Here is a 27,956-nt window from a genome sequence, read left to right as displayed (position 1 = left end):
GTGGGATATTAGTTGTGATTTACGATGATAATTTTTAGGTTTTATTGTTCTCAACATATTCCACTATGTAATGAATAAAGATATATAACTGGAATATTTCATTCAGTGATATCTAGGATGTGGGATTTTAGTGTTCCCTTTATTTTTTGAGCAGTATACAGTATATATATATATTCCATATGTAAAATAGGGGACAGGTCACTGAAGGATCAGTAACCTGTCAGAAGCCATACAGGTGAATACCTAATCAGAGCATCACATGAACACCCCTTCACAGACCGCCCCGAAAGCATGAGCATATCATTAAGTCAAAATTGAAAATCAGGATTAAACAACAACCTCAAGATGGATTTCATCACCCAGGTATCATTTTAATCAGTATAACGACGCCAACCTGACACTCTCTGTAGGTTACTTTGCACAATCCTGCTGACAGCTTCCCTTTTAAAGAAGCAACAAAGCAGATTTCTTCACCAAAGGTATCAATTTAATCTGTATGATACCTCCATTACATACATGTTTTTTACATTACAAACTCATGCTGACAGTTTGTCTCTAAATGTTATAAAATATAAATATTCTAACCTAAACCTAAAATCAGGACGTACTGATGATCGTAAACTTCTCTATTTTACTGCATCATTTTGTGACCATCATCAAAAAAATTGGCTAGCAAGCTGTGGCTGAAAGCCCTTCAAGGAAATCCTTTTAGCTTTTCTTTAATCTGTTGGAGACATTTCCTTTGTCTGCCGAAACAATGGCAGATTGGAAGTTTTGTGAGATTTTTTTAGGCTGGGGTCACACTTGCGAGTATGATGTGAGAAACTTGCGCGAGTCTCTTGCATCAATACCGACACTGCCGCCGGCACTTGGACCGGAGCATGCAGCTGCATGTATTTCTATGCTGCTGAACGCTCTGGTCCCGAGTGCCGGTGGCAGTGCTGGGACGTGCGCGAATTTCTGGCACCACACTCGCAAATATGACACCGGCCTTAATCTACAAATCATCCTTCCATGTAAATTCTCTGTCAGCTGCTTATCCAACAAAAGATTTGCTCTGCCATTCCCTGTATCAGTTGTAGCATCTGCTCCTGCAGTAGGTACAGATGTGTCTAACATTACCTTTCCTCAAATTTAATTAAGAACTCCAATTTTCTATGATTGTGAAATGCTAGCAAAATCATCTAAAGGGTGTAATTCACTTCATACACATTGAAACACCATATACAGCTCTGGCAAAAATTAAGAGACCACTGAAAAATGTTCAGTTTGTCTGATTTTTCTCTTTATATGTATATTTTTGAGTTAAATGTAAATTGTTCATTTATTCTATAAACTTCTGACAACATGTCTCCGAATTTCCAAGCAATACATTTTGTATTTTTTTTCTCAAAAGGAGAAATGGTCAAAATTACAAAAAACAAAAAAAAACAAAAAAAACCCAATGCTTTCAGACCTCAAATAGTGAAAAGAAAACATATTCAAAATCATTTAGAAAGAACAATTCTAATGTTTTAACTCAGGAAGAGTTCAGAAATCAATATTTTGTGGAATAACCATGATTTTTAATCACAGCTTTCAAGCGTCTTGGCATGCATTCCACCAGTCTTTCACACTGCTTCTGGCGCAAAAATGTAAGCAGCTCTTCTTTGTTTGATGGCTTGTGACTATCCATCATCCTCTTGATTACATTCCTAAGGTTTTCAATGGGGTTCAGGTCTGGAGATTGGGCTGCCCATGACAGGGTTTTGATGTGGTGGTCTCTTCATTTTTGCCAGAGCTGTAAAAGCACATATTCAGCAGCAGACACCAAGTCCCATCAGATTTTTTTCAAGGCAGATAATCTCATACCGTTCTACTCTTGATATGTCGAGCCAGGTGAAGAGGTAACAAGGGACACAAATATTACTGGAAAACTAATGTTGATACATCATACGATATACATTAATAGTATTATTGCTGGACACTAAACTTTAAATTGGATATATTTGACTAAAATACTTACTGATCTGTTCTGTGTGTAGAGATGCAGACATGGAACTTACAAGCAAGGTTTGCCCCAGTAAAGGGTCTTGAGATATATGTGGATGTGTAAGATGATGCATGTGATTAGACTCAGCTGAAGCACCTATAACAAAACATAAAAAAGAAAAATAAGTATTTTCTGTTTTAATTTTAATTTTATTGAAATTATTTTCTATAATGTTTCATTTATTTTTGTTGGGTATTAGCGCTCATTAAAGGGCTAGTCCAATCAAACATGAAAAGTCTGCAGTCACGCTTTGTGAATCCTCCCAGTGCATGCACTGTGATTCTGTCCAGGAGTATGTATTTTGCATACTCGTCTGCCATTCCTGGCGCAGACACTGGCGATGTGCGCTGTGAGAATTCACCGGTGTCTGTGTCAGGAATGGCAGTCAAGAATACAATATGCATTCTCCTGGACAGAACCCAACTAATGGGCATGGCTCACTCTATACAATTCAATTGAGCAAGGCCATGACAATAACACGGGTTCAGGCCAAGAGGATATAGTCCAAGAGCATGGAGACTTATTAACAATACTTCATTGAAAAGAACATGCACATTAGCTTTCTTCCAGAGTTCAGAAAACTGTCTCCCAAAGGTAGGCCATTCAGCCAGCCAAATCTTTCTCTGCACTGATGAGGGGCACATTCCCAGAAACAGGTGTCTGCAGATGGTGTTTGGCTTGGGTAATATCTGTAGTCACATTGGAAAGCTTTCTAAAGGGTCAGACATTGGCTTACAGAATACCTACATCCAATAGGTAGCTCTAGAAAGATCACTAATCTCCCTCAGAGCACATAGACATTCAACGAGACAACACTTTTCTTGGTTTTATCTAACAGTGATTACAATTTTACATAAGTTAATGGAGTTCAGTAAAGCAGGAACCTCCACTGAGGTCTAAGCCCCAGCACTGACTCCTCACATGAGAGTTTATTTGTTTCAGGTGATGTGAAATATAATAGATTTTCACTGGATTCTGTATCTTATTGGATATGTACTGAAATGGACATGACAGTTTATTTTAATGGTCATCTACAAAGAGTATTAACCCCATTCACAACCTTAGGATTTTCTGTTTTTGCGTTTTCGATTTTTTTCTCCAATTGTTCCCAGAGCCATAACTTTTTCATTTTTCTGTAAATATGGCCATGTGAAGGCTTGTTTTTTGATAGATGAGTTGTACGTTTAAAATACATAATTGATTTTACCATATAACTTACTGAAAAACAGGAAAAAAATTCAAAGTGCAAAAAGAGTGCAATTCAACAATTGTTTTTTTTAACCATGTTCACTAAATGTTCACTAAATGCTAAAATTGACCTGCCAGGTCATTACGAGTTCACAGATAGCAAATATGTATAGGTTATTTTTCATTTAAGTGATCAACAAAAAATCCAAGGTTCGTAAAAAAAAAAAAAGGCGCCATTTTCCGAAACCTGCAGTGTCTCCATTTTTCGTGATCTGGGGCTGGGTGAGGGTTCATTGTTTGCATGCCAAGCATACATTTTTAATGATACCATATTGGGGTAGATACGATGTTTTGATCACCTGTTATTGTATTTTATCGCAATGTTGCAACCAAACAAAACCCAAATTCCGTCATTATGATTTTTTTCTCATTACACCCTTTACAGATTGCATTAATTTTTGTTATATTTCATAGATCAGGCGTTTCTTAATGCAACGATGCCAAATATGTGTATTTTTTATTATTGTTTTATTTTGAATGGGGCACTAGGGGTGATTTCAACTATTTTTACTTTGTTTTAACTCTTTAATTGGTTCAATAGTCTCATTAAGAGACTTGAAGCTGCGATCTTCTGATTGCTTGTGATACACATTGCAGAGCTAAATTGCTCTCCTGCTATGAACGCCGGCCATTCTTCATTCTTTCACATTAAAGTTTTTGTGATGTTAAATAATGCATTAAGGTGAAGTATGCATACATAAAGCAAAAACAATATTCTAGTCAAAAGTGATAAAGAGAAGTTTGGAAAATAAGTACGACATTTGAAAAACTAAAATATCTACATCACCCCCTTTGGAACAATGTACGTTAAAGGGAACCTGTCACCCCCCCAGTCATTTCAAACGAAAAGAGCCACCTTGTGCAGCAGTAATGCTGCATTCTGACAAGGTGGCTCTTTTAGTTCTGGGTGCTGTAACTAGAGAAATAATCCGTTTTATAATTTGTCAGAAATACCTTGTCTTCAGTCAAGGAGGCAGGCCTTTCCCCCCTGCCACACAGACGTCACTCAAATCTTCTTGGTGCCTGCGCTCTTTTTTCCTGCCTGGTGCAGGCGCAGTGAGCGATGCCCGTCCTCTGTCATCATATGCAGTCTAGCTGACTGCGCCTGTGCGGCCGCCCTGCCTGTGAATCCCAGCCCCGTAGTGTGAATAAATCAGAAGACACTATTTGGTCTTCTGTATACTGTTATTCACAATAGATGACAATTTGTGATAATTTGGATAGGTTTCTAATTTCTAATAGATAATAATGATTTTCACATATAAATTTATGCTAATAGTTTTTCTGTAACTGAATTGTTGTATTTTTCCACTTCAGCTACTTTTCATGTTTAGTAATAGTTCACTATTAGCAATAAAAGATTAGCAAATAGCAAGACCTTCCAAAATAAAAAATATTTGCATAACAGCCTCCTTTCCCCCCATGAAAGCACATAATCATTGTTTAAAAGAATCTGCCAGCAGGATTTTCTATATAATCTGAGAGCAGCAGTATGTAAGGGCTGACAGCCTGATTCCAGTGATGTGTCACTTACGGGTCTGTGGTTTGTCTCACGGTGTTAGCGGGGATCTCACCGAGGTTACCGCAGTTCAGCCCAGCTGAGAATGCAGCCTCAATGATCAGAGGTAACCTCGATGATGTCACCGCCGATCACTGATGCTGCGCTAACAGCAGCTCATTGCTTAGTGGTTCTCAGCCTGGACAGTCGCACCTTGGCACTATCCAGGTTGAAAACTGTTTATCCCCAGATATGGATTATGGCAAGGTAAAGAATGATAAATAGGTGAGGGATATTGTTGTTTTTATTTTTGTTTTATTACAGAATATGAGGCGTTAGGTAATTAGGCGTTAGGTGAGTATAACTTTGTTTGTTATTTCAAAATAAAAAAAATAAAATTGTGTTTTGTTTTATTTTAAATGAAAGACTTTATTTTTTGCTGTATCTATATTTACCATATAACTATAGGATTAGCAATGGAGAGGCGTCTTATAGACACCTCTCCATTACTAATCCGTGGGCTTGATGTCACTGGACAATACAAAGGTGACATCAACCCCACAAATATAAACACCACTTGCCACCTCTACAGTACAAGTGGGAAAAGCCAGAAAAAGCACCAGAATTGGTGCATCTAATAGATGCGCCTTTTCTGGGCAGCTGTGAGGTGCTATTTTTGGGCTGGGGATGAAAGATTTATAGCCCCTTACCAGCCTGAGAATACCAGCCTTCAGCTGTCTGCTTTAGCAAGGCTGGTTGTCAAAAATGGGGGGAACCAAACCCATTTTTTTAAATTATTTATTTAAATAATTAAAAAATACGACATGGGACCCCTCTATTCTTGATAACCAGCCTTGCTGACAGCTGAGGGTTGCAGCTGCCAGCTGTGAGTTTTGCCTAGCTGGTTATCAAAAATACGGGGGAACGAGGACTTTTTTAAAATTATTTATTTATAGCACAGGAGAGGCTGATGAATACTCCCAACAGCCGCTCCTGCTCTCACTGTTATTAGTGGCAGCAGGCGTTGCTTGATGGGAGCAGTAGTCCCATCAGCTGACACCAGTGACCGGAGGTAAACTTTATACCTCCAGTCACAGCTGAGCGTTCAAACTGTCTTTTGACAGTGTGAGAACCATGGCTCTCTGACCGGCAGTGATGATTTCACTGCCGATCAGGAGTGGTGTTTGCCGCGCTGTCATGACAAACACCCGGTGTTCTGGCAGCCAAACCCGAACAGTAACACTGACATCCTGGTGAAGTCCGTGTTTGGCGTTCGTGCCCTAACAGTAGGTGTCCGGTACGGCTGCTGAACTTTACTATTTGGGTTCGCTCATCTCTAATTGCTAGAATCAGTGCTATGCCCCAACCTCATGCTGCTGTCAGATTTACAAAAAAACAGCAGACAGATTTCCATAAGTGATAGTGAAAGAAAACATGTACATCACCTTCAATGCATTCAGATATGTAAATTCCCAATTATGTATATAAACAATGCATCCTAACACTATATAAACCACTGACCTTAAAACCTAATTGCTTAAAAATAAATAATAAAAAACTATCAAAAGCATTCACCTCCTAATAACATCTCCTGGAGAAGACTGTCAATCTTAACCATTCCAAATAATTTTACAAATTGAATTTGTTCAATCATTTGCCAGGTTATACTTTGAAGAGTAGGCAATAGTAACAGGAGCTCCCCAAATCGTCCTCTAGAATCATATTGTCTATCGTTAATGTAGTCTTCTAAGCTAATCTGTACTTGGTAGCGCATATTTTTAATCTTCATTGGGTTGCTGAGTCCTTTAGCATCTGTAAATCAAAAACATAATAGGATAAACTTCAAATTCAGTTTTAATCTAAAATACAACTAAGCAAAAGCTGTGAGACGTGGCTGTGATGCACTCATGATGAAGAAAAAGGCCACACAGATGTGCATATCTGAGGAGATTCATTTCAATTGGGTGCTGATGGACAAAAGACAAGAAAGTTGGCATTAATTATCAACATTCAATTTTGTTAAAAAATATATCATGCAAATACAGTGCAAAAAGTTTGTGAAAAAAATGTGAGGTAAGAATGATTTTTAAAAGATAGAAAATAGTTTATCAATTCCCAAAAAGCAAAATGAATGAACATAAGAGAAATCTAAATAAAATCAATATTTGGTGTGGCGGCTCTTTTTCTTCAAGACAGAATAAGTTTTTCTAGGTACACTTGAGCAACGTCAAGGATTTTGGAAGATTATAGTCACCTGAAGCAATAACCAGTTGCACCAAACAGGTGACAATGATCATCATTTTCAAATGTAGTTTGAAATAGAGTCATTAATCAAAGCAGGAACAACTATGTAGGAGGCTTACATTTAGGAGGGGCACAGCCAAACTCCTCTATAAAATGGAGGTTTAAGAAGACAGTGTGATGTCGCAGGTCATACAGCAAGGAATGGCTGAGCACAGTTTCAAGGCAAAAGGTAGTTATACTGCATCAGCAAGGTTTCTATCATGCAAAGAAATTAAAGCTAACTGGGGTCTCAAGATGTGTCATTCAAGCTCTTTTCAGAAATCACCAAGAAATCGGCAACAATCAAGGCCATAGACAAAGTAGTCAGCCAAAAAAACTTGTGCAGCAAATGAAAGACACATTGTGCTCCTCTTTGAAACAGGAAGATGTTTAGCAGTGCCATCAGGTCAGAACTGGCAGCAAGTAGTGAAATGCAACTACATCCATCTACTATTTGGAGAAATCTGGCTCTTTATGGATACATTTTGGCCAAAGAGCAATATCCTTGACATGGAAGAAAAGCCAAGCGAATTAGCTATGCACAAAAAGATAGGAACGTAGATGTCTAAAAATTAAACAGCTGCTTTGGAGTCAAAATTTAAATATATGGCTGTAACAGAAGGCGGTTTGTTTACTGATTGGCAAGAGAACATTATTGAGTGTCTGCAAGCAACTGAGAAGCATACTTCCTGCAAGTTTGGGGCTGCATTTCATTAAATGGAGTTTGGGATGTTGTCAGGACTAATGGTCCATCATGCATTAACAGAGTCAAAGCCAGTGTCATAAAGTACTATCTTAAGAATAAAGAAGAACTATTAGTCCTGAAAGTGATTAAATTAGTCACACAAAGTCCTAATCTAAACTTCCTCACATCTGTCTGGGATTACCTAAAGAGACAGAAGGATGTGCTCAAGCTTACATCCACAGAAGGTATGTGGTTGGTTCTGATAGATGTTTGAAACAGCCACCTTGCTGAATTTCTGCAAAAACCTCATTCCTTCAAAGATCGGGCACTGTGTGTCAGCTGTCAGATTTAATTTGAATTGCTTGAAAAGAGTTGGATACAGTCTAAGGTGACCTCAGGGATGTTACAACCATCTTTTGAGGGCAATTGGAGGCTTTGCAGTATTGTGATTCACAGCGAATCAATTTACTGTGAATAAAAAAAAAAAAAAATCATTGAACCTGGAATTCAAATATCAAAAAATTCTACCATCTCTACCTAATAGGACTGTTAAATGTTTTATGCCAATTTCACTGTGTATGTCTGTATGTGATTACATATGACTGCAACTACCTTTCCCTCTGTCAACTCTCCATGACAACTAATCACAGTGTAATGCTAGACGCCGGCATGACACTCAGTAACAAAACCATTCCAAAAATTATTGCCCAGTAGAAAAGTTGATTGAATTCATGTTCAAGATTTTTTGTCTACGACCCTCGTCACATATTAATGTTTGCAGTATGTATGACATTAGTTTTTTTCTTGGATGCCACAGTTACCCATTATAACCTATGATGTTGCTCACATGTACCCGTTCTTACATGGATCATGCATTTGTGTAAACCAAAATGAAAAATGGCCACTTTTTACTGGCAGCACGGAAGACAAGGGGCAATACAAGTCTACGGGTCAATGTAAAACATATACAGCACATTGATGCATTTGTGTGCCATCCATGTGCTGTATGTGTTTAACATTGAAAAGTATAGGAGAAACGTTGTCATTTATTTTTCTTAACCATACCGGAAAAACACTGATGGCATACTGACCCAAAAAACTGATGACACCAGTACTGTTTTTTCCGGTATCACTCTCATGTACAGCACCATGGAATTAATTGTGCTATATAAATAAATAATAATAATATACAGACGTGTGAAGGAAACCTAAAGTTTACATTTATTTTGTTCAAAAGATTGTTTTTGTAAATAATATTTATTTTTCTGACGTACACAATGATTTCCAATAACTTACCTGGATCAAAAAATACAATTGCTTTTAAGCAGGCATATTCATTATCATCGATTTGAATTTCCTGGAATGGCTGAATAAGTTCATCCAAAATTCTATTGGCCACTCGGCTTATCTCCATTTCAGTGCAATTTCGATGGATTACATAGTTGTTTCCTTAAACAGAATGTAACATTTCTTTAACATTATGAATAATACATAATAATTTTAACAAATTAATAAAGCATTTACCTCAAAGAAAGCAAGCATACAAATATTTACCTAAAAGTAAGATATCTTTGAAAACCATTGAGCGTTTTGTTATGCCAAGCAAAAGATGTTCACCAGCATGTGCTCTTAATAAAGCAACCTTTAAAAGTAAACAAAAAGTTAATTTGTGAATGTAAGACTGTAGGTTACAGTTTTCATCATTAACATGCATATCTATCTGTCTATCTACCTATCTGTATACACACAAACAGGGGCCTGTGAAAGTGCATCACCATTCATATTCTCTGAAAAAAGGCCGGGAAAGCAAAAATTCTGCCAGGGTATGTAAACTTTTGAGTATAACTGTATGTATATATATATACACTCACTGGCCACTTTATTAGGTACACCTGTCCAACTTCTTGTTAACACTTAATTTCTAATCAGCCAATCACATGGCGGAAACTCAGTGCATTTAGGCATGTAGACATGGTCAAGACAATCTCCTGCAGTTCAAACCGAGCATCAGTATGGGGAAGAAAGGTGATTTGAGTGCCTTTGAACGTGGCATGGTTGTTGGTGCCAGAAGGGCTGGTCTGAGTATTTCAGAAACTGCTGATCTACTGGGATTTTCACGCACAACCATCTCTAGGGTTTACAGAGAATGGTCCGAAAAAGAAAAAAAATCCAGTGAGCGGCAGTTCTGTGGGCGGAAATGCCTTGTTGATGCCAGAGGTCAGAGGAGAATGGGCAGACTGGTTCGAGCTGATAGAAAGGCAACAGTGACTCAAATCGCCACCCGTTACAACCAAGGTAGGCCTAAGAGCATCTCTGAACGCACAGTGCGTCGAACTTTGAGGCAGATGGGCTACAGCAGCAGAAGACCACACCGGGTACCACTCCTTTCAGCTAAGAACAGGAAACTGAGGCTACAATTTGTACAAACTTATCGAAATTGGACAGTAGAAGATTGGAAAAACGTTGCTTGGTCTGATGAGTCTCGATTTCTGCTGCGACATTCGGATGGTAGGGTCAGAATTTGGCGTAAACAACATGAAAGCATGGATCCATCCTGCCTTGTATGGAGCATCTTTGGGATGTGCAGCCGACAAATCTGCGGCAACTGTGTGATGCCATCATGTCAATATGGACCAAAATCTCTGAGGAATGCTTCCAGCACCTTGTTGAATCTATGCCACAAAGAATTGAGGCAGTTCTGAAGGCAAAAGGGGTCCAACCCGTTACTAGCATGGTGTACCTAATAAAGTAATAAAGTGGCCGGTGAGTGTATATATATATATATATATATATATATATATATATATATATATATATATATATATATATATATACACACACTGCTCAAAAAATAAAGGGAACACTTAAACAACAGAATATAACTCCAAGCAAATCAAACCTCTGTGAAATCAAACTGTCCACTTAGGAAGCAACACTGTTTGACAATCAATTTCACATGCTGTTGTGCAAATGGAATAGACAACAGATGGAAATTATTGGCAATTATCAAGGCACACTCAATAAAGGAGTGGTCCTGCAGGTGGGGACCACAGACCACATCTCAGTACCAATGCTTTCTGGCTGATGTTTTGGTCATTTTGAATGTTGGTTGTGCTTTCACACTCATGGTAGCATGAAACGGACTCTACAACCCACACAAGGGGCTCAGGTAGTGCAGCTCATCCAGGATGGCACATCAATGCGAGCTGTGGTAAGAAGGTTTGCTGTGTCTGTCAGCGTACTGTCCAGAGGCTGGAGGCGCTACCCGGAGACAGGCCAGTACACCAGAAGACATAGAGGGGTCCGAGGGAAGGCAACAACCCAGCAGCAGGACCGCTATCTCAGCCTTTGTGCAAGGAGGTACAGGAGGAACACTGGTAGAGCCCTGCAAAATGACCTCCAGCAGGCCACAAATGTGCATGTGTCTGCACAAATGGTTAGAAACTGACTCCATGAGGATGGTTTGAGTGCCCAACATACACAGATGGGGGATGTGCTCACAGCCCAACACCGTGCAGGATGCTTGCCATTTGTCACAGAACACCAGGATTGGCAAATTCGCCACTGGTGCCCTGTGCTCTTCACAAATGAAAGCAGGTTCACACTGAGCACATGTGACCGACATGACAGAGTCTGGAGACGCCGTGGAGAGCGATCTGCTGACTGAAACATCCTGCAGCATGACCGGTTTGGCAGTGGGTCAGTAATGGTGTGAGGTGGCATTTCTTTGGAGGGTGGCACAGCCCTCCATGTGCTCACCAGAGGTAGCCTGACTGGCATTAAGTACTGAGATGAGATCCTCAGACCCCTTGTGAGACCATATGCTGATGCGGTTGGCCCTGGGTTCCTTTTAATGCAGGATAATGCCAGACCTCATGTGACTGGAGTGTGTTAGCTGTTCCTGCAAGATGAAGGCATTGAAGCTATAGACTGACCCACCCGTTCCCCAGACATGAATCCCATTGAACACATTTGGGACATCATGTCTCACAACATCCACCAATGTCACTTTGCACCACAGACTGTCCAGGAGTTGGCGGATGGTTTAGTCCAGGTCTGGAAGGAGATCCCTCCGGAGACATCCACTGCCTCATCAGCAGCATGCCCAGGCATTGTAAGGAGGTTATACAGGCACATGGTGGCCACACACACTACTGAGAATAATTTCCTTGTCTTGAGGCATTTCCACTGAAGTTGGATCAGCCTGTAATTTGATTTTCCACTTTGATTTTGAGCATCATTCCAACTCAAGACCTCCAAGGGATATTAGTTGTGATTTACGCTGATAATTTTTAGGTTTCATTGTTCTCAACACATTCCACTATGTAATGAATAAAGATTTACAACTGGAATATTTCATTCAGTGATATCTAGGATGTGGGATTTTAGTGTTCCCTTTATTTTTTTCAGCAGTGTATATATATATTATATATATATATATATATATATATATATATATATATATATATTCTGTATACATACTGTATATATAGATATATATACTGCATATATAAACACCGTATATAAATACCATATATAAACCCTATAGAAAATTGGAGTAACATCACCAAGTAAAACACATTTTTTATTGAGTGAACAAAGAGGTTAAAAATCAAATAGCACAAATAAAACCAATTAAAAAAGGAGAATGCATGTTTTGCTTTTTACCTGATCATCCAGAGGAAGCTCACAGAAGGCTGGAATGTATTTTGCCCACTCCACTAAGATGAGCAGTTGCTGCTTCATGGATTCACAAATATCACTAACACTAGCAATTTTCTTTGTATTTATGTCAGTACTTGTACCAGAACTTGAGGTAGTGATCTAACCATGTTGAAAAGAAAAGAAAATGAATAGAGTAGATTAAAATACAATTCACATAAAAAAAATTACCTTTGTCCAATGCTGTTTTTAAACAAAAACCACAGAAGCAATCACCCAAAATAATTGAAAAACTCTGTTGCCATTGTGGATTTCTTATCAACATTCATGCAAATTGTGAAATTGTGCTCCTTCATGAAGCAATTACAAAATATACCATGATGTTTAATAGTTCTGCATATTTTAAACTAGCTTTAATAATGCCCTAAATAGTGGCGATACCTGACAAAAATTGTATTACAGGAAATAAAGTAGCATTTCCTATATCTTTACTGTTTGGTTTTTTTTAAATAAAATTTTGTTTTTGTTCTATATGGAGAAAATATACATTTTGCAGTTTAGCTTACTTTGAAATCACCTCCTTAATATCATAAGTAAGATAAAACTTTTGACGATTCCATTGCAAAATGTATGTTTAGTAACGTGTATTTAATGAACAGAAGCAATATCATAAACCCTGTAGGTATTTCTTGGCTAATATAAAACTATATAATACTGGATGCCCCATGTGAAGAAACTGGGTTATATCTTAATTACCCAGATGTCTATTTTTAGCAAACCAAGAAGAATAGGATGTTAGCTATACTTTTGCTTGTGTAAGCCTGTAATAGTGACTTGTAACCTGATATTGCATGTAACATAGTGTGCGCATATCTTTGATGACTAGTGATGTTTGTTCATAAGGTAATTATGCATTGTATTATGTAGCCAGTTTGTTGACTTTGAAAGCAGAGAGGGGAAAACTATGCAAATAGGTTAAATAATCAAGTAAGGCTACTTGATCTCAAAACTATTGCTACTTTTTTCTTGATGCTGGAGTTGAAGGATTATCGATAAATCTAAAAATAGGTTATATGCCTCTGTATAAAGAGACTCAGAGACAGAGAGATGGGGTGAGGGACAGCCAGAGTTTCTGCCAAGACATATACATTCAAAGGAGCAGAGACAGGACAGCAGCCAATATCATGGCACCATCATGACGGACATGGATCTATCATTCTATAGGAAACAACCTTGGTGGTTTTCAGCTACGGTTGGAAGAATACAGATCTGCTCCATTAACCGTCACTGGATCATGGATACTTTTGGAGAAAGAGAACATTGGGACCCGCTGGTCGCCTGGCCCCATGGAGATGTTCAGATAAGCCAAGTTGTGACTCTCTTGTCAACTGGTCTTGTACCTCTTATGGACTCAATAGACTGTCATATTCCTACGCTTGTTGTTACCACCTCTCTGTGTGTGTACCACAGAGGGGGTAGCTGACCCTGGGAGCTCTGGCATAATATCTGCCATTATCCTGGTCAGTCAGCGGAAGGGTGAGGCTCTGTAATGAGCACCATCTTGGGGAATTTTGCTGGGACTGTTCTATGTGTGATATTCCTGTTTTGTTGGTTTGTGGTTCAATAAAGCATTGTCACACTGTTTTACCCTCACTCTGTGTTGTCTGAGTAGTGTTATGCACAATCAGCTATAGTGTGAAGTCACCTACACTATTCTAATACCCTCGGGGTTAATAGTAGAGTGTAGCTTGGAGGTTCTCCCAATAATAAAACATAACCTTTAATCAAAGATAATAAAATGGACAGAAAACATACACAGATAACCACAAATATTAAGTGCTCGTGCAAACCAGTGCTCAAAGATAAAAATTGGTTTGGTCTCACCAATAAAGATGGACGTATAGCCACAGCAAGTTCCTCTCAGTTCTCTTTACCAGGAAAAATGGTCCAAATGAAGGGGTGGGGTAGATGATATAGGGTTGTTCCCTTAATTCCCTGTCATACCCCTGTAGTGCTCCTGTTCTGACAAGGACAGGCCCCAAGTGGACCCTGCTATTCTAAAGGAAAATGAGTCAGTGTAATAGGCGGTAACACAGACAGTTACACTGACTCATGGGTACCCAGCCACTGCAGGATCCTTTAAGATTAACAGACATATGCTGAATTTACTTTTCTGCCCCACTGGCATTTAACTTTACCTGACACCCCTGATGAGTCCCCATTACTGGAGATGAAACACGTAGGGAGATTCATGACCCTATATGTTTAATGGTGGTTGTCCATAGCAGGGTCCCCTTGGGGCCTGTCCTTGTCAGGACAGGAGCACTACAGGGACATGACGGGGAATTAAGAGAACAACCCTATACCCCCTACCCCACCACTTCATTTGGACCATTTTTTCCTTTGCACTTTATATTTGTGGTTATCTGTGTATATGTTTTCTGTCCATTTTATTATCATATTTACTATACTGAGTAGATTTATGCCCATGTTAACAGGAGAGCAGGAGTTAGGCGGGATAATCACTGGTCCATGCGGTTCTGGCTAGCAGACCTGGGCGCCCACTGACCCCCCGTATCTCTCACACCACACCTCTTATTATCAGCTTTCCGCATATGCACAGTATACACAGAAAGCTGCCAATCAATGGTCTGGACGGGGTGATAAAGGGCTCAGCATTGAGAAAACAGGTAAATCTGCAGCAGAGAAAACAGTTTTTAATTAAAACTGCAGCAACCACTAAAGTACTGTAAGTTACACATATCTGAAATTAAGGTCTCTTCTCTGTCTCTACATTATGCTGCTCTCAGATGTGGTACCAAAACTCTGGTGACAGATTCCTTTTAGTGCCTTCATAACCTTTGATGTAAGTTTAAGTCATGGTCGACAAGGGCTTCATGACCTATGATGTAAATTTACATCATGGCGATCATGTGGGCACAGGATTAGTTCCCTGCATGATCACTGCCAGGAATGGGTCATAAGTAATATCCAAGCTCCAGCTGTCACAGTCAGGAGTGGTGTACGTAGTGCGTCTTGGCATGCTTTCCATCAGTCTTTCACACTGCTCCTGGCGCAAAAATGTAAGCAGTTCTTCTTTGTTTGATAGCTTGTGACTATCCATCATCCTCTTGATTACATTCCAGAGGTTTTCAATGGGATTCAGGTCTGGAGATTGGGCTGCCCATGACAGGGTTTTGATGTGGTATATATATACACTCACTGGCCACTTTATTAGGTACACCTGTCCAACTTCTTGTTAACACTTAATTTCTAATCAGCCAATCACATGGCGGCAACTCAGTGCATTTAGGCATGTAGACATGGTCAAGACAATCTCCTGCAGTTCAAACCGAGCATCAGTATGGGGAAGAAAGGTGATTTGAGTGCCTTTGAACGTGGCATGGTTGTTGGTGCCAGAAGGGCTGGTCTGAGTATTTCAGAAACTGCTGATCTACTGGGATTTTCACGCACAACCATCTCTAGGGTTTACAGAGAATGGTCCGAAAAAGAAAAAAAATCCAGTGAGCGGCAGTTCTGTGGGCGGAAATGCCTTGCTGATGCCAGAGGTCAGAGGAGAATGGGCAGACTGGTTCGAGCTGATAGAAAGGCAACAGTGACTCAAATCGCCACCCGTTACAACCAAGGTAGGCCTAAGAGCATCTCTGAATGCACAGTGCGTCGAACTTTGAGGCAGATGGGCTACAGCAGCAGAAGACCACACCGGGTACCACTCCTTTCAGCTAAGAACAGGAAACTGAGGCTACAATTTGTACAAGCTCATCGAAATTGGACAGTAGAAGATTGGAAAAACGTTGCTTGGTCTGATGAGTCTCGATTTCTGCTGCGACATTCGGATGGTAGGGTCAGAATTTGGCGTAAACAACATGAAAGCATGGATCCATCCTGCCTTGTATGGAGCATCTTTGGGATGTGCAGCCGACAAATCTGCGGCAACTGTGTGATGCCATCATGTCAATATGGACCAAAATCTCTGAGGAATGCTTCCAGCACCTTGTTGAATATGCCACAAAGAATTGAGGCAGTTCTGAAGGCAAAAGGGGGTCCAACCCGTTACTAGCATGGTGTACCTAATAAAGTGGCCGGTGAGTGTATATATATACTGTGTATATATATTTATATATATAGTACGATATCTGCTGGATGAGTCCTTGAGGGGAGATGTGTGTCATTGTGACTGTTAGCTGCGGTGCTGTGAGCTCAGAAGCATGTTCCCGGACACACAGTGCTGAGAGAGTTATTGGGCCATTCCATGACCGGGTTTTACGAGCGATCATAAGAAATGGGTGGAAATGACTGCTCACATATCCCAACCCCCAGGGGCATGGTTTGACAGATAAAATAGAGGCTAAGTCTCTCATTCAGTGTCTGTAGCTGGAGGCATGGAGACCACCAGTGTGTGATGCTAAAGACACTGACCTGAGCGGGCGGACCCGCAATACCATATGGACTATTTGTTTTCAGTTTGTTTTCACTTTGTGCCTGATAATGCTCTGTTTTGTTTTGCCAACCTGAGCAGTTTATGAAGTTAACCTCTTAGTGACGGAGCCAACCAATTTTTTGAAATCTGACCAGTGTCACTTTATGTGGTAATAACTCTGAAACGCTTTAACATATCCCAGTGATTTTTAGATTGTTTATGTCGTAACACATTATACTTTATGATAATGGTAAATTTAGGTCGATAAGTTTTGTGCTTATATAAAAAATATCAGAAATTTGAGAAAAATGTAAAAAAATTAGCAATTTTCAAACTTTGAATGATTATGCCTTTAATCCAGATAGTCCTACCACAGAAAAACATTAATAACATTTCCCTCATGTCTGCTTTACATCAGTACAAGCTGTAAAATGTTATTTTATTTTGTTAGCATTTTAGGAGGTTTAAAAACGAAGCAGTAATATTTCATTTTTTCAAGGTAATTTACAAAATTTATTTTTTTAGGGACTTATCGATGTTTGAAGTGACGTTGGGTGTCCTATATATTGGGAAAACCCCAAAATTTATACCATTTTAAGAACAGCACCCCCTGACATATTGAAAACAGCTGTCAGGTAGTTTATTAACCCTTCAAGTGCTTTTCAGGAATGAATGCTGTTGTGAATTTGGATTCTGGGCTCCCCCGGTGGCTACTGGTGGAATTGAACTGGTGTTGTCATCTTCTCTGTTCACCTGTTCCCATCAAGATGTGGGAGTCGCTATATAACCTTGCTGCTCTGTTAGTTGCTTGCCGGTCAACAATGTTATCAGAAGCCTCTCTGTGCTTGTTCCTGCTCCTAGACAACTACTAGATAAGTTGGACTCTTGTCCATGTTGGTTTTTGCATTTTTGTTCCAGTTCACAGCTGAAGTTTCGTTACTGTGTCTGGAAAGCTCTTGTGAACAGGAATTGCCACTCTGGTGTTATGAGTTAATGCCAGAGTTTTAAAGTAATTTCTGGATGGTGTTTTGATAGGGTTTTCAGCTGACCATGAAAGTGTCCTTTCTGTCTTCTGCTATGTAGTAAGTGGACCTCAAATTTGCTAAACCTATTTTCATACTACGTTTGTTATTTCATCTTAATTCACCGCCAATACATGTGGGGGGCCTCTGTCTCCTTTCGGGGTATTTCTCTAGAGGTGAGCTAGGACTAATATTTTCCTCTGCTAGCATTATTTAGTCCTCCGGCTGGTGCTGGGCATCTAGAATCAACGTAGGCATGCTACCCGGCCACTGCTAGTTGTGTGTTAGGTTTAGTTCATGGTCAGCTTAGTTCCCATCTTCCAAGAGCTAGTTCCTATATATGCTTATGCTATGTTCTCTTGCCATTGAGAACATGACAGTTTGACCGGCCCACTAAAGGGTTAAAATCCTTGGCTGAGAAAGGAGAGAAATAAGAAGTCTGCTGAGAATTTTTTTTTTTTTTTTTTTTTTCTCCTAATCTTTGAATGGCTCTGTGTCCACCTGTTTGTAATGGATCTTCAGAGTGTAACTGCAGGTTTGAATAATCTCGCCACGAAGGTACAAAATTTGCAAGACTTTGTTTGTCATGCACCTGTATCTGAGCCGAGAATTCCTTTGCCGGAATTTTTCTCGGGGAATAGATCTGGGTTTCAGAATTTTCGAAATAATTGCAAATTATTTTTGTCCCTGAAATTTCGCTCTGCCGGAGACCCTGCACAGCAGGTCAGGATTGTGATTTCCTTGCTCCGGGGCGAACCTCAAGACTGGGCTTTTTCATTGACACCAGGGGATCCTGCGTTGCTCAATGTGGATGCGTTTTTTCTGGCCTTGGGGTTGCTTTATGACGAACCTCATTTGGAGCTTCAGGCAGAAAAAACTTTGATGTCCCTATCTCAGGGGCAAGATGAAGCGGAAATTTACTGTCAAAGATTCCGTAAATGGTCTGTGCTTACTCAGTGGAATGAGTGCGCCCTGGCGGCGACTTTCAGAGAGGGTCTCTCTGATGCCATTAAGGATGTTATGGTGGGGTTCCCTGTGCCTGCGGGTCTGAATGAGTCCATGACAATGGCTATTCAGATCGATAGGCGTTTGCGGGAGCGCAAACCAGTGCACCATCTGGCGGTGTCCACTGAGAAGTCGCCAGAGAGTATGCAGTGTGATAGAATTCTGTCCCGAAGCGAGCGGCAGAATTTTAGACGGAAAAATGGGTTGTGTTTCTATTGTGGTGATTTTACTCATGTTATATCAGCATGCTCTAAGCGCACTAAAAAGCTTGATAAATCTGTTTCCATTTGCACCTTACCGTCTAAGTTTATTCTATCTGTGACCCTGATTTGCTCTTTGTCATCTATTACCACGGACGCCTATGTCGACTCTGGCGCCGCTTTGAGTCTTATGGATTGGTCCTTTGCCAAACGCTGTGGGTATGATTTAGAGCCTTTGGAGACTCTTATTCCTCTGAAGGGGATTGACTCCACCCCATTGGCTAATAATAAACCACAATACTGGACACAAGTAACTATGCGTATTAATCCGGATCACCAGGAGAGTATTCGCTTTCTGGTGCTGCATAATCTACATGATGATTTGGTGCTAGGATTGCCTTGGCTGCAATCTCACAACCCAGTCCTCGACTGGAAAGCTATGTCTGTGTTGAGCTGGGGATGTAAGGGGGCTCATGGGGATGTACCTGTGGTTTCCATTTCATCATCTATTCCCTCAGAAATTCCTGAGTTCCTGTCTGACTATCGTGACGTCTTTGAAGAATCCAAGCTTGGTTCATTACCTCCGCACCGAGAGTGCGATTGTGCCATAGATTTAATCCCGGGTAGTAAATACCCAAAGGGTCGTTTATTTAATCTGTCTGTGCCTGAACATGCTGCTATGCGAGAATATATAAAGGAGTCCTTGGAAAAGGGACATATTCGTCCATCGTCATCTCCCTTAGGAGCCGGTTTTTTCTTTGTGTCAAAAAAAGACGGCTCTTTGAGACCATGTATCTATTATCGGCTTTTGAATAAAATCACTGTAAAATATCAATACCCATTGCCGTTGCTGACTGATTTGTTTGCTCGCATAAAGGGGGCCAAGTGGTTCTCTAAGATTGACCTTCGTGGGGCGTATAATTTGGTGCGAATCAGGCAGGGGGATGAGTGGAAAACCGCATTTAATACGCCCGAGGGCCACTTTGAGTATTTAGTGATGCCTTTTGGTCTTTCAAATGCTCCGTCAGTTTTCCAGTCCTTTATGCATGATATTTTTCGCGATTATTTGGATAAATTTATGATTGTGTATCTGGATGATATTCTGATTTTTTCGGATGACTGGGACTCTCATGTCCAGCAAGTCAGGAGGGTTTTCCAGGTTTTGCGGTCTAATTCTTTGTGTGTGAAGGGTTCTAAGTGTGTTTTTGGGGTACAGAGGATTTCCTTTTTGGGATATATTTTTTCTCCCTCTTCCATTGAAATGGATCCTGTCAAGGTTCAAGCTATTTGTGATTGGACGCAGCCCTCTTCTCTTAAGAGTCTTCAGAAATTTTTGGGCTTTGCTAACTTTTATCGTCGATTTATTGCTGGTTTTTCGGATATTGCTAAGCCATTGACCGATTTGACTAAGAAGGGTGCTGATGTTGCTGATTGGTCCCCTGACGCTGTGGAGGCCTTTCGGGAGCTTAAGCGCCGTTTTTCCTCTGCCCCTGTGTTGCGTCAGCCTGATGTTGCTCTACCTTTTCAGGTTGAGGTCGACGCTTCTGAGATCGGAGCTGGGGCAGTGTTGTCGCAGAAAAGTTCTGACTGCTCCGTGATGAGGCCTTGTGCCTTCTTTTCCCGTAAATTTTCGCCCGCTGAGCGGAATTATGATGTTGGGAATCGGGAGCTTTTGGCCATGAAGTGGGCTTTTGAGGAGTGGCGCCATTGGCTTGAGGGGGCCAGACATCAGGTGGTGGTATTGACTGACCACAAAAACTTGATTTATCTTGAGACCGCCAGGCGCCTGAATCCTAGACAGGCGCGCTGGTCATTATTTTTCTCTCGGTTTAATTTTGTGGTGTCATACCTACCGGGTTCTAAGAATGTTAAGGCGGATGCCCTTTCTAGGAGTTTTGAGCCTGACTCGCCTGGTAACTCTGAGCCCACAGGTATCCTTAAGGATGGAGTGGTATTGTCAGCCGTTTCTCCAGACCTGCGGCGGGCCTTGCAGGAGTTTCAGGCGGATAGACCGGATCGTTGCCCACCTGATAAACTGTTTGTTCCTGATGATTGGACCAGTAGAGTCATCTCTGAGGTTCATTCTTCTGCGTTGGCAGGTCATCCTGGCATTTTTGGTACCAGGGATTTGGTGGCAAGGTCCTTCTGGTGGCCTTCCCTGTCACGAGATGTGCGAGGCTTTGTGCAGTCTTGTGACATTTGTGCTCGGGCCAAGCCTTGTTGCTCTCGGGCTAGTGGATTATTGTTGCCCTTGCCTATTCCTAAGAGGCCTTGGACGCACATCTCGATGGATTTTATTTCAGATCTGCCTGTTTCTCAGAAGATGTCTGTCATCTGGGTGGTGTGTGACCGTTTCTCTAAGATGGTCCATTTGGTTCCTCTGCCCAAGTTGCCTTCTTCTTCCGAGTTGGTTCCTCTGTTTTTTCAAAATGTTGTTCGTTTGCATGGTATTCCTGAGAATATCATTTCTGACAGAGGGACCCAATTCGTGTCTAGATTTTGGCGGGCATTCTGTGCTAGGATGGGCATAGATTTATCTTTTTCGTCCGCTTTCCATCCTCAGACGAATGGCCAGACCGAGCGGACTAATCAGACCCTGGAGACATATCTGAGGTGTTTTGTGTCTGCTGACCAGGATGATTGGGTTGCTTTTTTGCCATTGGCGGAGTTCGCTCTCAATAATCGGGCCAGCTCTGCCACTTTGGTGTCCCCGTTTTTCTGTAATTCGGGGTTTCATCCTCGATTTTCCTCTGGTCAGGTGGAAACTTCGGATTGTCCTGGAGTGGATGCTGTGGTGGAGAGATTGCATCAGATCTGGGGGCAGGTGGTGGACAATTTGAGGTTGTCCCAGGAGAAGACTCAGCTTTTTGCCAACCGCCACCGTCGTGTTGGTCCTCGGCTTTGTGTTGGGGATTTGGTGTGGTTGTCTTCTCGTTTTGTCCCTATGAGGGTCTCTTCTCCTAAGTTTAAGCCTCGGTTCATCGGCCCGTATAAGATATTGGAGATTCTTAACCCTGTTTCCTTCCGTTTGGACCTCCCTGCATCCTTTTCTATTCATAACGTTTTTCATCGGTCATTATTGCGCAGGTATGAGGTACCGGTTGTGCCTTCCGTTGAGCCTCCTGCTCCGGTGTTGGTTGAGGGTGAGTTGGAGTACGTTGTGGAGAAAATCTTAGACTCTCGTGTTTCCAGACGGAGACTCCAGTATCTGGTCAAGTGGAAGGGATACGGCCAGGAGGATAATTCTTGGGTGAATGCATCTGATGTTCATGCCTCTGATCTGGTTCGTGCCTTTCATAGGGCCCATCCTGATCGCCCTGGTGGTTCTGGTGAGGGTTCGGTGCCCCCTCCTTGAGGGGGGGGTACTGTTGTGAATTTGGATTCTGGGCTCCCCCGGTGGCTACTGGTGGAATTGAACTGGTGTTGTCATCTTCTCTGTTCACCTGTTCCCATCAAGATGTGGGAGTCGCTATATAACCTTGCTGCTCTGTTAGTTGCTTGCCGGTCAACAATGTTATCAGAAGCCTCTCTGTGCTTGTTCCTGCTCCTAGACAACTACTAGATAAGTTGGACTCTTGTCCATGTTGGTTTTTGCATTTTTGTTCCAGTTCACAGCTGAAGTTTCGTTACTGTGTCTGGAAAGCTCTTGTGAACAGGAATTGCCACTCTGGTGTTATGAGTTAATGCCAGAGTTTTAAAGTAATTTCTGGATGGTGTTTTGATAGGGTTTTCAGCTGACCATGAAAGTGTCCTTTCTGTCTTCTGCTATGTAGTAAGTGGACCTCAAATTTGCTAAACCTATTTTCATACTACGTTTGTTATTTCATCTTAATTCACCGCCAATACATGTGGGGGGCCTCTGTCTCCTTTCGGGGTATTTCTCTAGAGGTGAGCTAGGACTAATATTTTCCTCTGCTAGCATTATTTAGTCCTCCGGCTGGTGCTGGGCATCTAGAATCAACGTAGGCATGCTACCCGGCCACTGCTAGTTGTGTGTTAGGTTTAGTTCATGGTCAGCTTAGTTCCCATCTTCCAAGAGCTAGTTCCTATATATGCTTATGCTATGTTCTCTTGCCATTGAGAACATGACAGAATGCAAAGTGGCATGACAGGAATGAAAAAGTGTGTTTATACGACCTAAATGTCGCTAACTTCTGAACAGGTTACAACAGGAGTCAGACTCTAAGGGTATGTGTCCACGTTCAGGATTGCATCAGGATTTGGTCAGGATTTTTCATCAGTATTTGTAAGCCGAAACCAGGAGTGGGCGATAAATACAGAAGTGGTGCATATGTTTCTATTATACTTTTCCTCTAATTGTTCCACTCCTGGTTTTGGCTAACAAATACTGATGAAAAATCCTCACCAAATCCTGATGCAATCCTGAACGTGGACACATACCCTTAGGCTGCTATTTGGTCATGAATTGCCATGGCAAACATCAGGACCACACAATCATGATCTGAGGGCACCAATCGGTATAAATAGGAAGCCCCACACACTGTTAACCATTTATATGATGTAGTCACTACTGACAGCAGCATCTAAGAGCTTAAACAGATTTGGACGGTGCCAACACTGATCATGGCTGATGCAGCAAGTTAGTGTCCAGCTGACAGCTGCTGGATAGTGTTGAGCATTCCGATACTGCAAGTATCGGGTATCGGCCGATATTTGCTGTATCGGAATTCCGATACCGAGTTCCGATATTTTTGCGATATCGGAAATCGGAATCGGAAGTGTGCGGTGCGTATGGTTCCCAGGGTCTGGAGGAGAGGAGACTCTCCTTCAAGCCCTGGGATCCATATTCATGTAAAAAATAAATAATAAAAATAAAAAATATTGATATACTCACCCCTCCGGCGGACCCTGGACCTTAGCGATGTAACCGGCAGCCTCTGTTCCTAAGAATGAGTGAGTGTAGAGCCTGCGATGACGTCGTGGCTTGTGATTGGTCGCGTGAGCGGTCAAATGAGCTTTCACGCGACCAATCACAAGACGCGACGTCATCGAAGGTCCTTCACTCTGCGTTCTTAGGGAACGGAGGCAGACGCTTGGACCGGTGAGAGCCGGGGCCGTCAGATGGGGTAGTATATCAATATTTTTTATTTTTATTCTTTATTTTCTTTTCTTTATTTTATACATGAATATGGATCCCAGGGCCTGAAGGAGAGTTTCCTCTCCTTCAGAACCTGGGAACCATTCCGATATTTTGTGTCCCATTGATATGGGTATCGGATATATGGGTATCGGTGATATCCGATATTTTTTGGGTATCGGCCGATCCAATCCGATACTGATACCTTTGCATATCGGAAGGTATCACTCAACACTACTGCTGGATTGTCACCTGTATGGGGAGACTATTCTCTTATATCTCAGGTCAGGTCATATAAACTTGCCAGGACTTTGCATGACTGTATATGTACAGTCGATCAGTTCACATAGAGAGATGATATATGGACAGTCTATCAGTTCGCATACAGGACTAATATATATACAGTCTATCAGTTCTGTATATAATGTATATTTTTAAGGCTTTAGCAAAAAGACATTTAATATGTGATGTAAGTTTTGATTGCATTCAAATTGATGTTTTCTTACCTGGCGAGACAGAGCCTCAGCTTGTGACAATGTGTTAATGGAGGGGATACTGCTGCCATCAAACGTATTTTTTCTTGTACTTATTCGATCTCGTTCATTTTGAACAGCTATATAAAAAAAAAATAGGTGAAATGTATTTCCATTAACAATTATATACAAAATAAAGTATATGCCATTAGTTCAGATAATAACCACAAGACTGAGCTGTGATAACTAAGGCTGACTTGTACTTTTGTTAACTGAGAATTACAAGCTGAGCTTTTGATCATGTCATTATTGTTAATAGAAAATTAAGTTAGTGCTATATCTAAATGACCTATAATATATCAGTAGGCATGGTCCAATACATTTTTGATTCTATATTCTGCATCCCTTCCTTTTTTTGTGCACTTGAGTAGTTGTCTTCTAAAGTTACTGCTGACAACCAAAAGAAAAAAATATGAGACCGGAATATAGCACTAAATAGTTTGGATGAGGTTAGAAACAAACTTAATCCAAAGTGCTCCACAAAAACAATGCCACACTTCTCTATGGCTCTATCTAGTGTTTTGACTCAGATTTATTCACCTGAGCTGCAGTACTAGACCCAACCATGGTCAATAGAGGTGCTGATTTTAAAAACCTTAGGGAGGGTTATAATACTAATAATAATAATTTTATTTAAATAGCTCCAACATATTCCGCAGCGCTTTAACCCTACATTTAGTGACGCTATACAGCATTTAATATGAAACACACAAAATGGTACTTGATGAGACAATTGATTATAATGATGCAAACAGAGTCACCGTGTACTATATTGTACATCACTTTTGGCTATATACTATTAGTTGAGTGTAGAGGAGAAGATGGGGTTGTGGGTGGTCCATAACTGCTGGGACCAAACCTCCTGTTGCAGTGGGAAGGAGATTAGAGAAGGAATAAATAATAATAATAATAATCTTTTTATTTATATAGCGCCAACATATTCGGCTGCACTTTACAGTTTTTGCACACATTATCATCGCTGTACCCGATAGGATCAGTATGTCTTTGGAGTGTGGGAGGAAACTAGAGAACCCGGAGAAAACCACGCAAACACGGGGAGACCATGCAAACTTCTTGCAGATGTTGTCCTTGGTGGGATTTGAACCCAGAACTCTAGGGCTGCAATGCTAATCACTGAGCCACCGTGCTGCCCTTGACCTGCAGAGAGGGGGCGTAGTGAGCCAGAGGAGTATAAGACACTTTGCGTGGGAAGAGAGGTTAAGTTCCTGCCAGAGAAAGGTAAGAGTGCAGATCTGCATCGTGCTGCAGGTAGTGTTAGGCCATGCAGCAGCAAAAGAGCACAAGTGCAGGAAGGACCGGGGACACTCGCCGGGCACACAAGGCAGAGCACTCCGAGCGAGAGATTGTTTTGCGAGACTCCTGCCTGCAGAGCAGGCCAAGTGGGAGATTGTTTTGCGAGACTACTGCCTGCAGAGCACGCCGAGCGGGAGATTGTTGTGCGAGACTCCTGCCTGCAGAGCACGCTGTGAGTGAGAGATTGTTGTGCAAGACTCCTGCCTGCAGAGCACGCCGAGTGGGAGATTGTTGTGAAAGGCTCCCAGCCGCATGGCAGTTGAATAGACTAGGGGCTCAGCGGGCAAAACCAGTGACTGCCCACTGCTGCCAGAAGAAGGACCATTTGTCGCCAGTGGAGAAGCTTGAAGACTCAGCAGCGACTGCAGCCAGCAGCCAGACAGCCATCGGACTCTGAGAGAGAAACGGACACTCAAGTCATGATAAGTGAAACTGATAGACTGTTAATCTGAAATACTGTTATCTTGCTTAACCCTCATCCCTATAACTGTATTTCCCTTGCTTTCTCCCTGCGAGGCGTTTATTTCTGTGTTGATAAAGTGCATAATTGCTTAACCCTTGCTTTACGCATCTCTGTCACTGCATCGGTATGCCTATGTTACTTGAGGATGATAGAAAGACGTAATCTACTACATCTTGGTGCCCACCTGCAATACGTGTGTATGTCAAAAAATTATTTATGACATAGAACACTGTGACTCTGCCTGCATCATTATAGCCAATTGTCTGTCAACATATGAGCCTAAATCCAGCTTTGTGTTGAGTCGGACACAAGCCCCAACGGAGCCACTGAACGTTGTGTAAAACCCGACATGAACATAGCTTTAGACTTGTCTAGCAAACCCTGAACTACCCATTAAATTCATGACCTAAAACAGTATTGTTCCTTCTGTTAGTTGGAGTACTTCCATTGCTCATACTGTAGCAGTTGTTGTCATTTGGAAAGTTATATTTTTACCTAAGTGCCCTTGTATAAAAATTTTATATGAGACACAAACATGACTTATAATAAAGAACTGTTCTTCACTTCTTCTATTGTGCTGAGCTCAACCTAAAGAAAGTAAACAGAGCAAATAGAAATATACCTTCTTTTTTCATTCCCGCTCTAAAACACTTTTTCAGGCGACAATATCTGCACTGGTTTCTTTTATCTTTGTCAACAATGCATTGTCTGCTAAACCTAGAGAATTGAAACAAGGTATGTATCATTACATATGTAAGTGGAGGCGTCATCAATATTAGATAAGTGGCTCGCACTCTTGCATTACGCCTATCACATGGGGTTGAGGCACTCACGCAAACTTTGCACCCCCTTGTTTACCAAGAGGGTGCATAAAAACTACCAAAAGTAATTACAAAAAATAATCTTTTTCCTTGCAAAGAGCACATAGGACTAACATTTTGAAATAATTAAAAGAGCACAAAAAATAAATACATTTTACCAAGAGTTGGTACCCTGCTATGTCCTGAATTCCAAGAATTACTTTTCACATGCACAGTAAAATAGGGACTGAAGTCCCTCAGTATGAGAATCGTGTCAATATAATGTTACTCAGTACATAAAATGATTATACTAAAAGAGACACAATTCATGAAAATAAAAGCAGACAAAACAAAGTTTAATATAACCCAAAATTGGGATTTGCAGATAGGAAAGGGGAGGACATATCATCCCATGCTTCTTGCCATACACAGCGGCTTCCTCAAGGTCCTTGTATTTTAAATTTTTTCTTAAAAGCTTTCTTTTCCCAATTGTATGAACTATTTGATTCAATGATGTATTGCACAAGTCTAAAGCACTTTGTATAGTGTGGCAGTCAATTCTGTGTCGCTGTGTAGTTTTTCACGACTCTGCTGTGTACTTGAGGCTTTATTTCTTAGCTACAGGAATATTCAAGTCAAGTTCAAACAAGAAGGGTCTATTGCAAATTTCCT

The 27,956-nt window shown here is 41.1% G+C and overlaps 1 protein-coding gene across 3 annotated transcripts in view; it reads right to left on the bottom strand.

Moving 5' to 3' along the window:
* HNF4G (hepatocyte nuclear factor 4 gamma) overlaps window positions 1-27,956 on the bottom strand; it is a 168,151-nt gene that overhangs the window by 22,905 nt on the left and 117,290 nt on the right. For all 3 annotated transcript variants that reach the window (XM_077270676.1, XM_077270674.1, XM_077270675.1), the window contains exons 3-9: window positions 27,107-27,201; window positions 24,681-24,787; window positions 12,415-12,570; window positions 9,301-9,388; window positions 9,043-9,195; window positions 6,354-6,590; window positions 2,006-2,128 (exon numbers count right to left, since the gene is read on the bottom strand). In XM_077270676.1, the coding sequence (XP_077126791.1) occupies window positions 2,006-2,128; window positions 6,354-6,590; window positions 9,043-9,195; window positions 9,301-9,388; window positions 12,415-12,570; window positions 24,681-24,787; window positions 27,107-27,201 (959 nt within the window). The remainder of the gene's footprint in view (window positions 1-2,005; window positions 2,129-6,353; window positions 6,591-9,042; window positions 9,196-9,300; window positions 9,389-12,414; window positions 12,571-24,680; window positions 24,788-27,106; window positions 27,202-27,956) is intronic.

This window comes from Ranitomeya variabilis, chromosome 6 (assembly GCF_051348905.1).
Source record: "Ranitomeya variabilis isolate aRanVar5 chromosome 6, aRanVar5.hap1, whole genome shotgun sequence".
In the NCBI taxonomy this organism is placed as follows: Eukaryota; Metazoa; Chordata; class Amphibia; order Anura; family Dendrobatidae; genus Ranitomeya; species Ranitomeya variabilis.
This window is presented reverse-complemented; position numbering and strand designations above follow the sequence as displayed.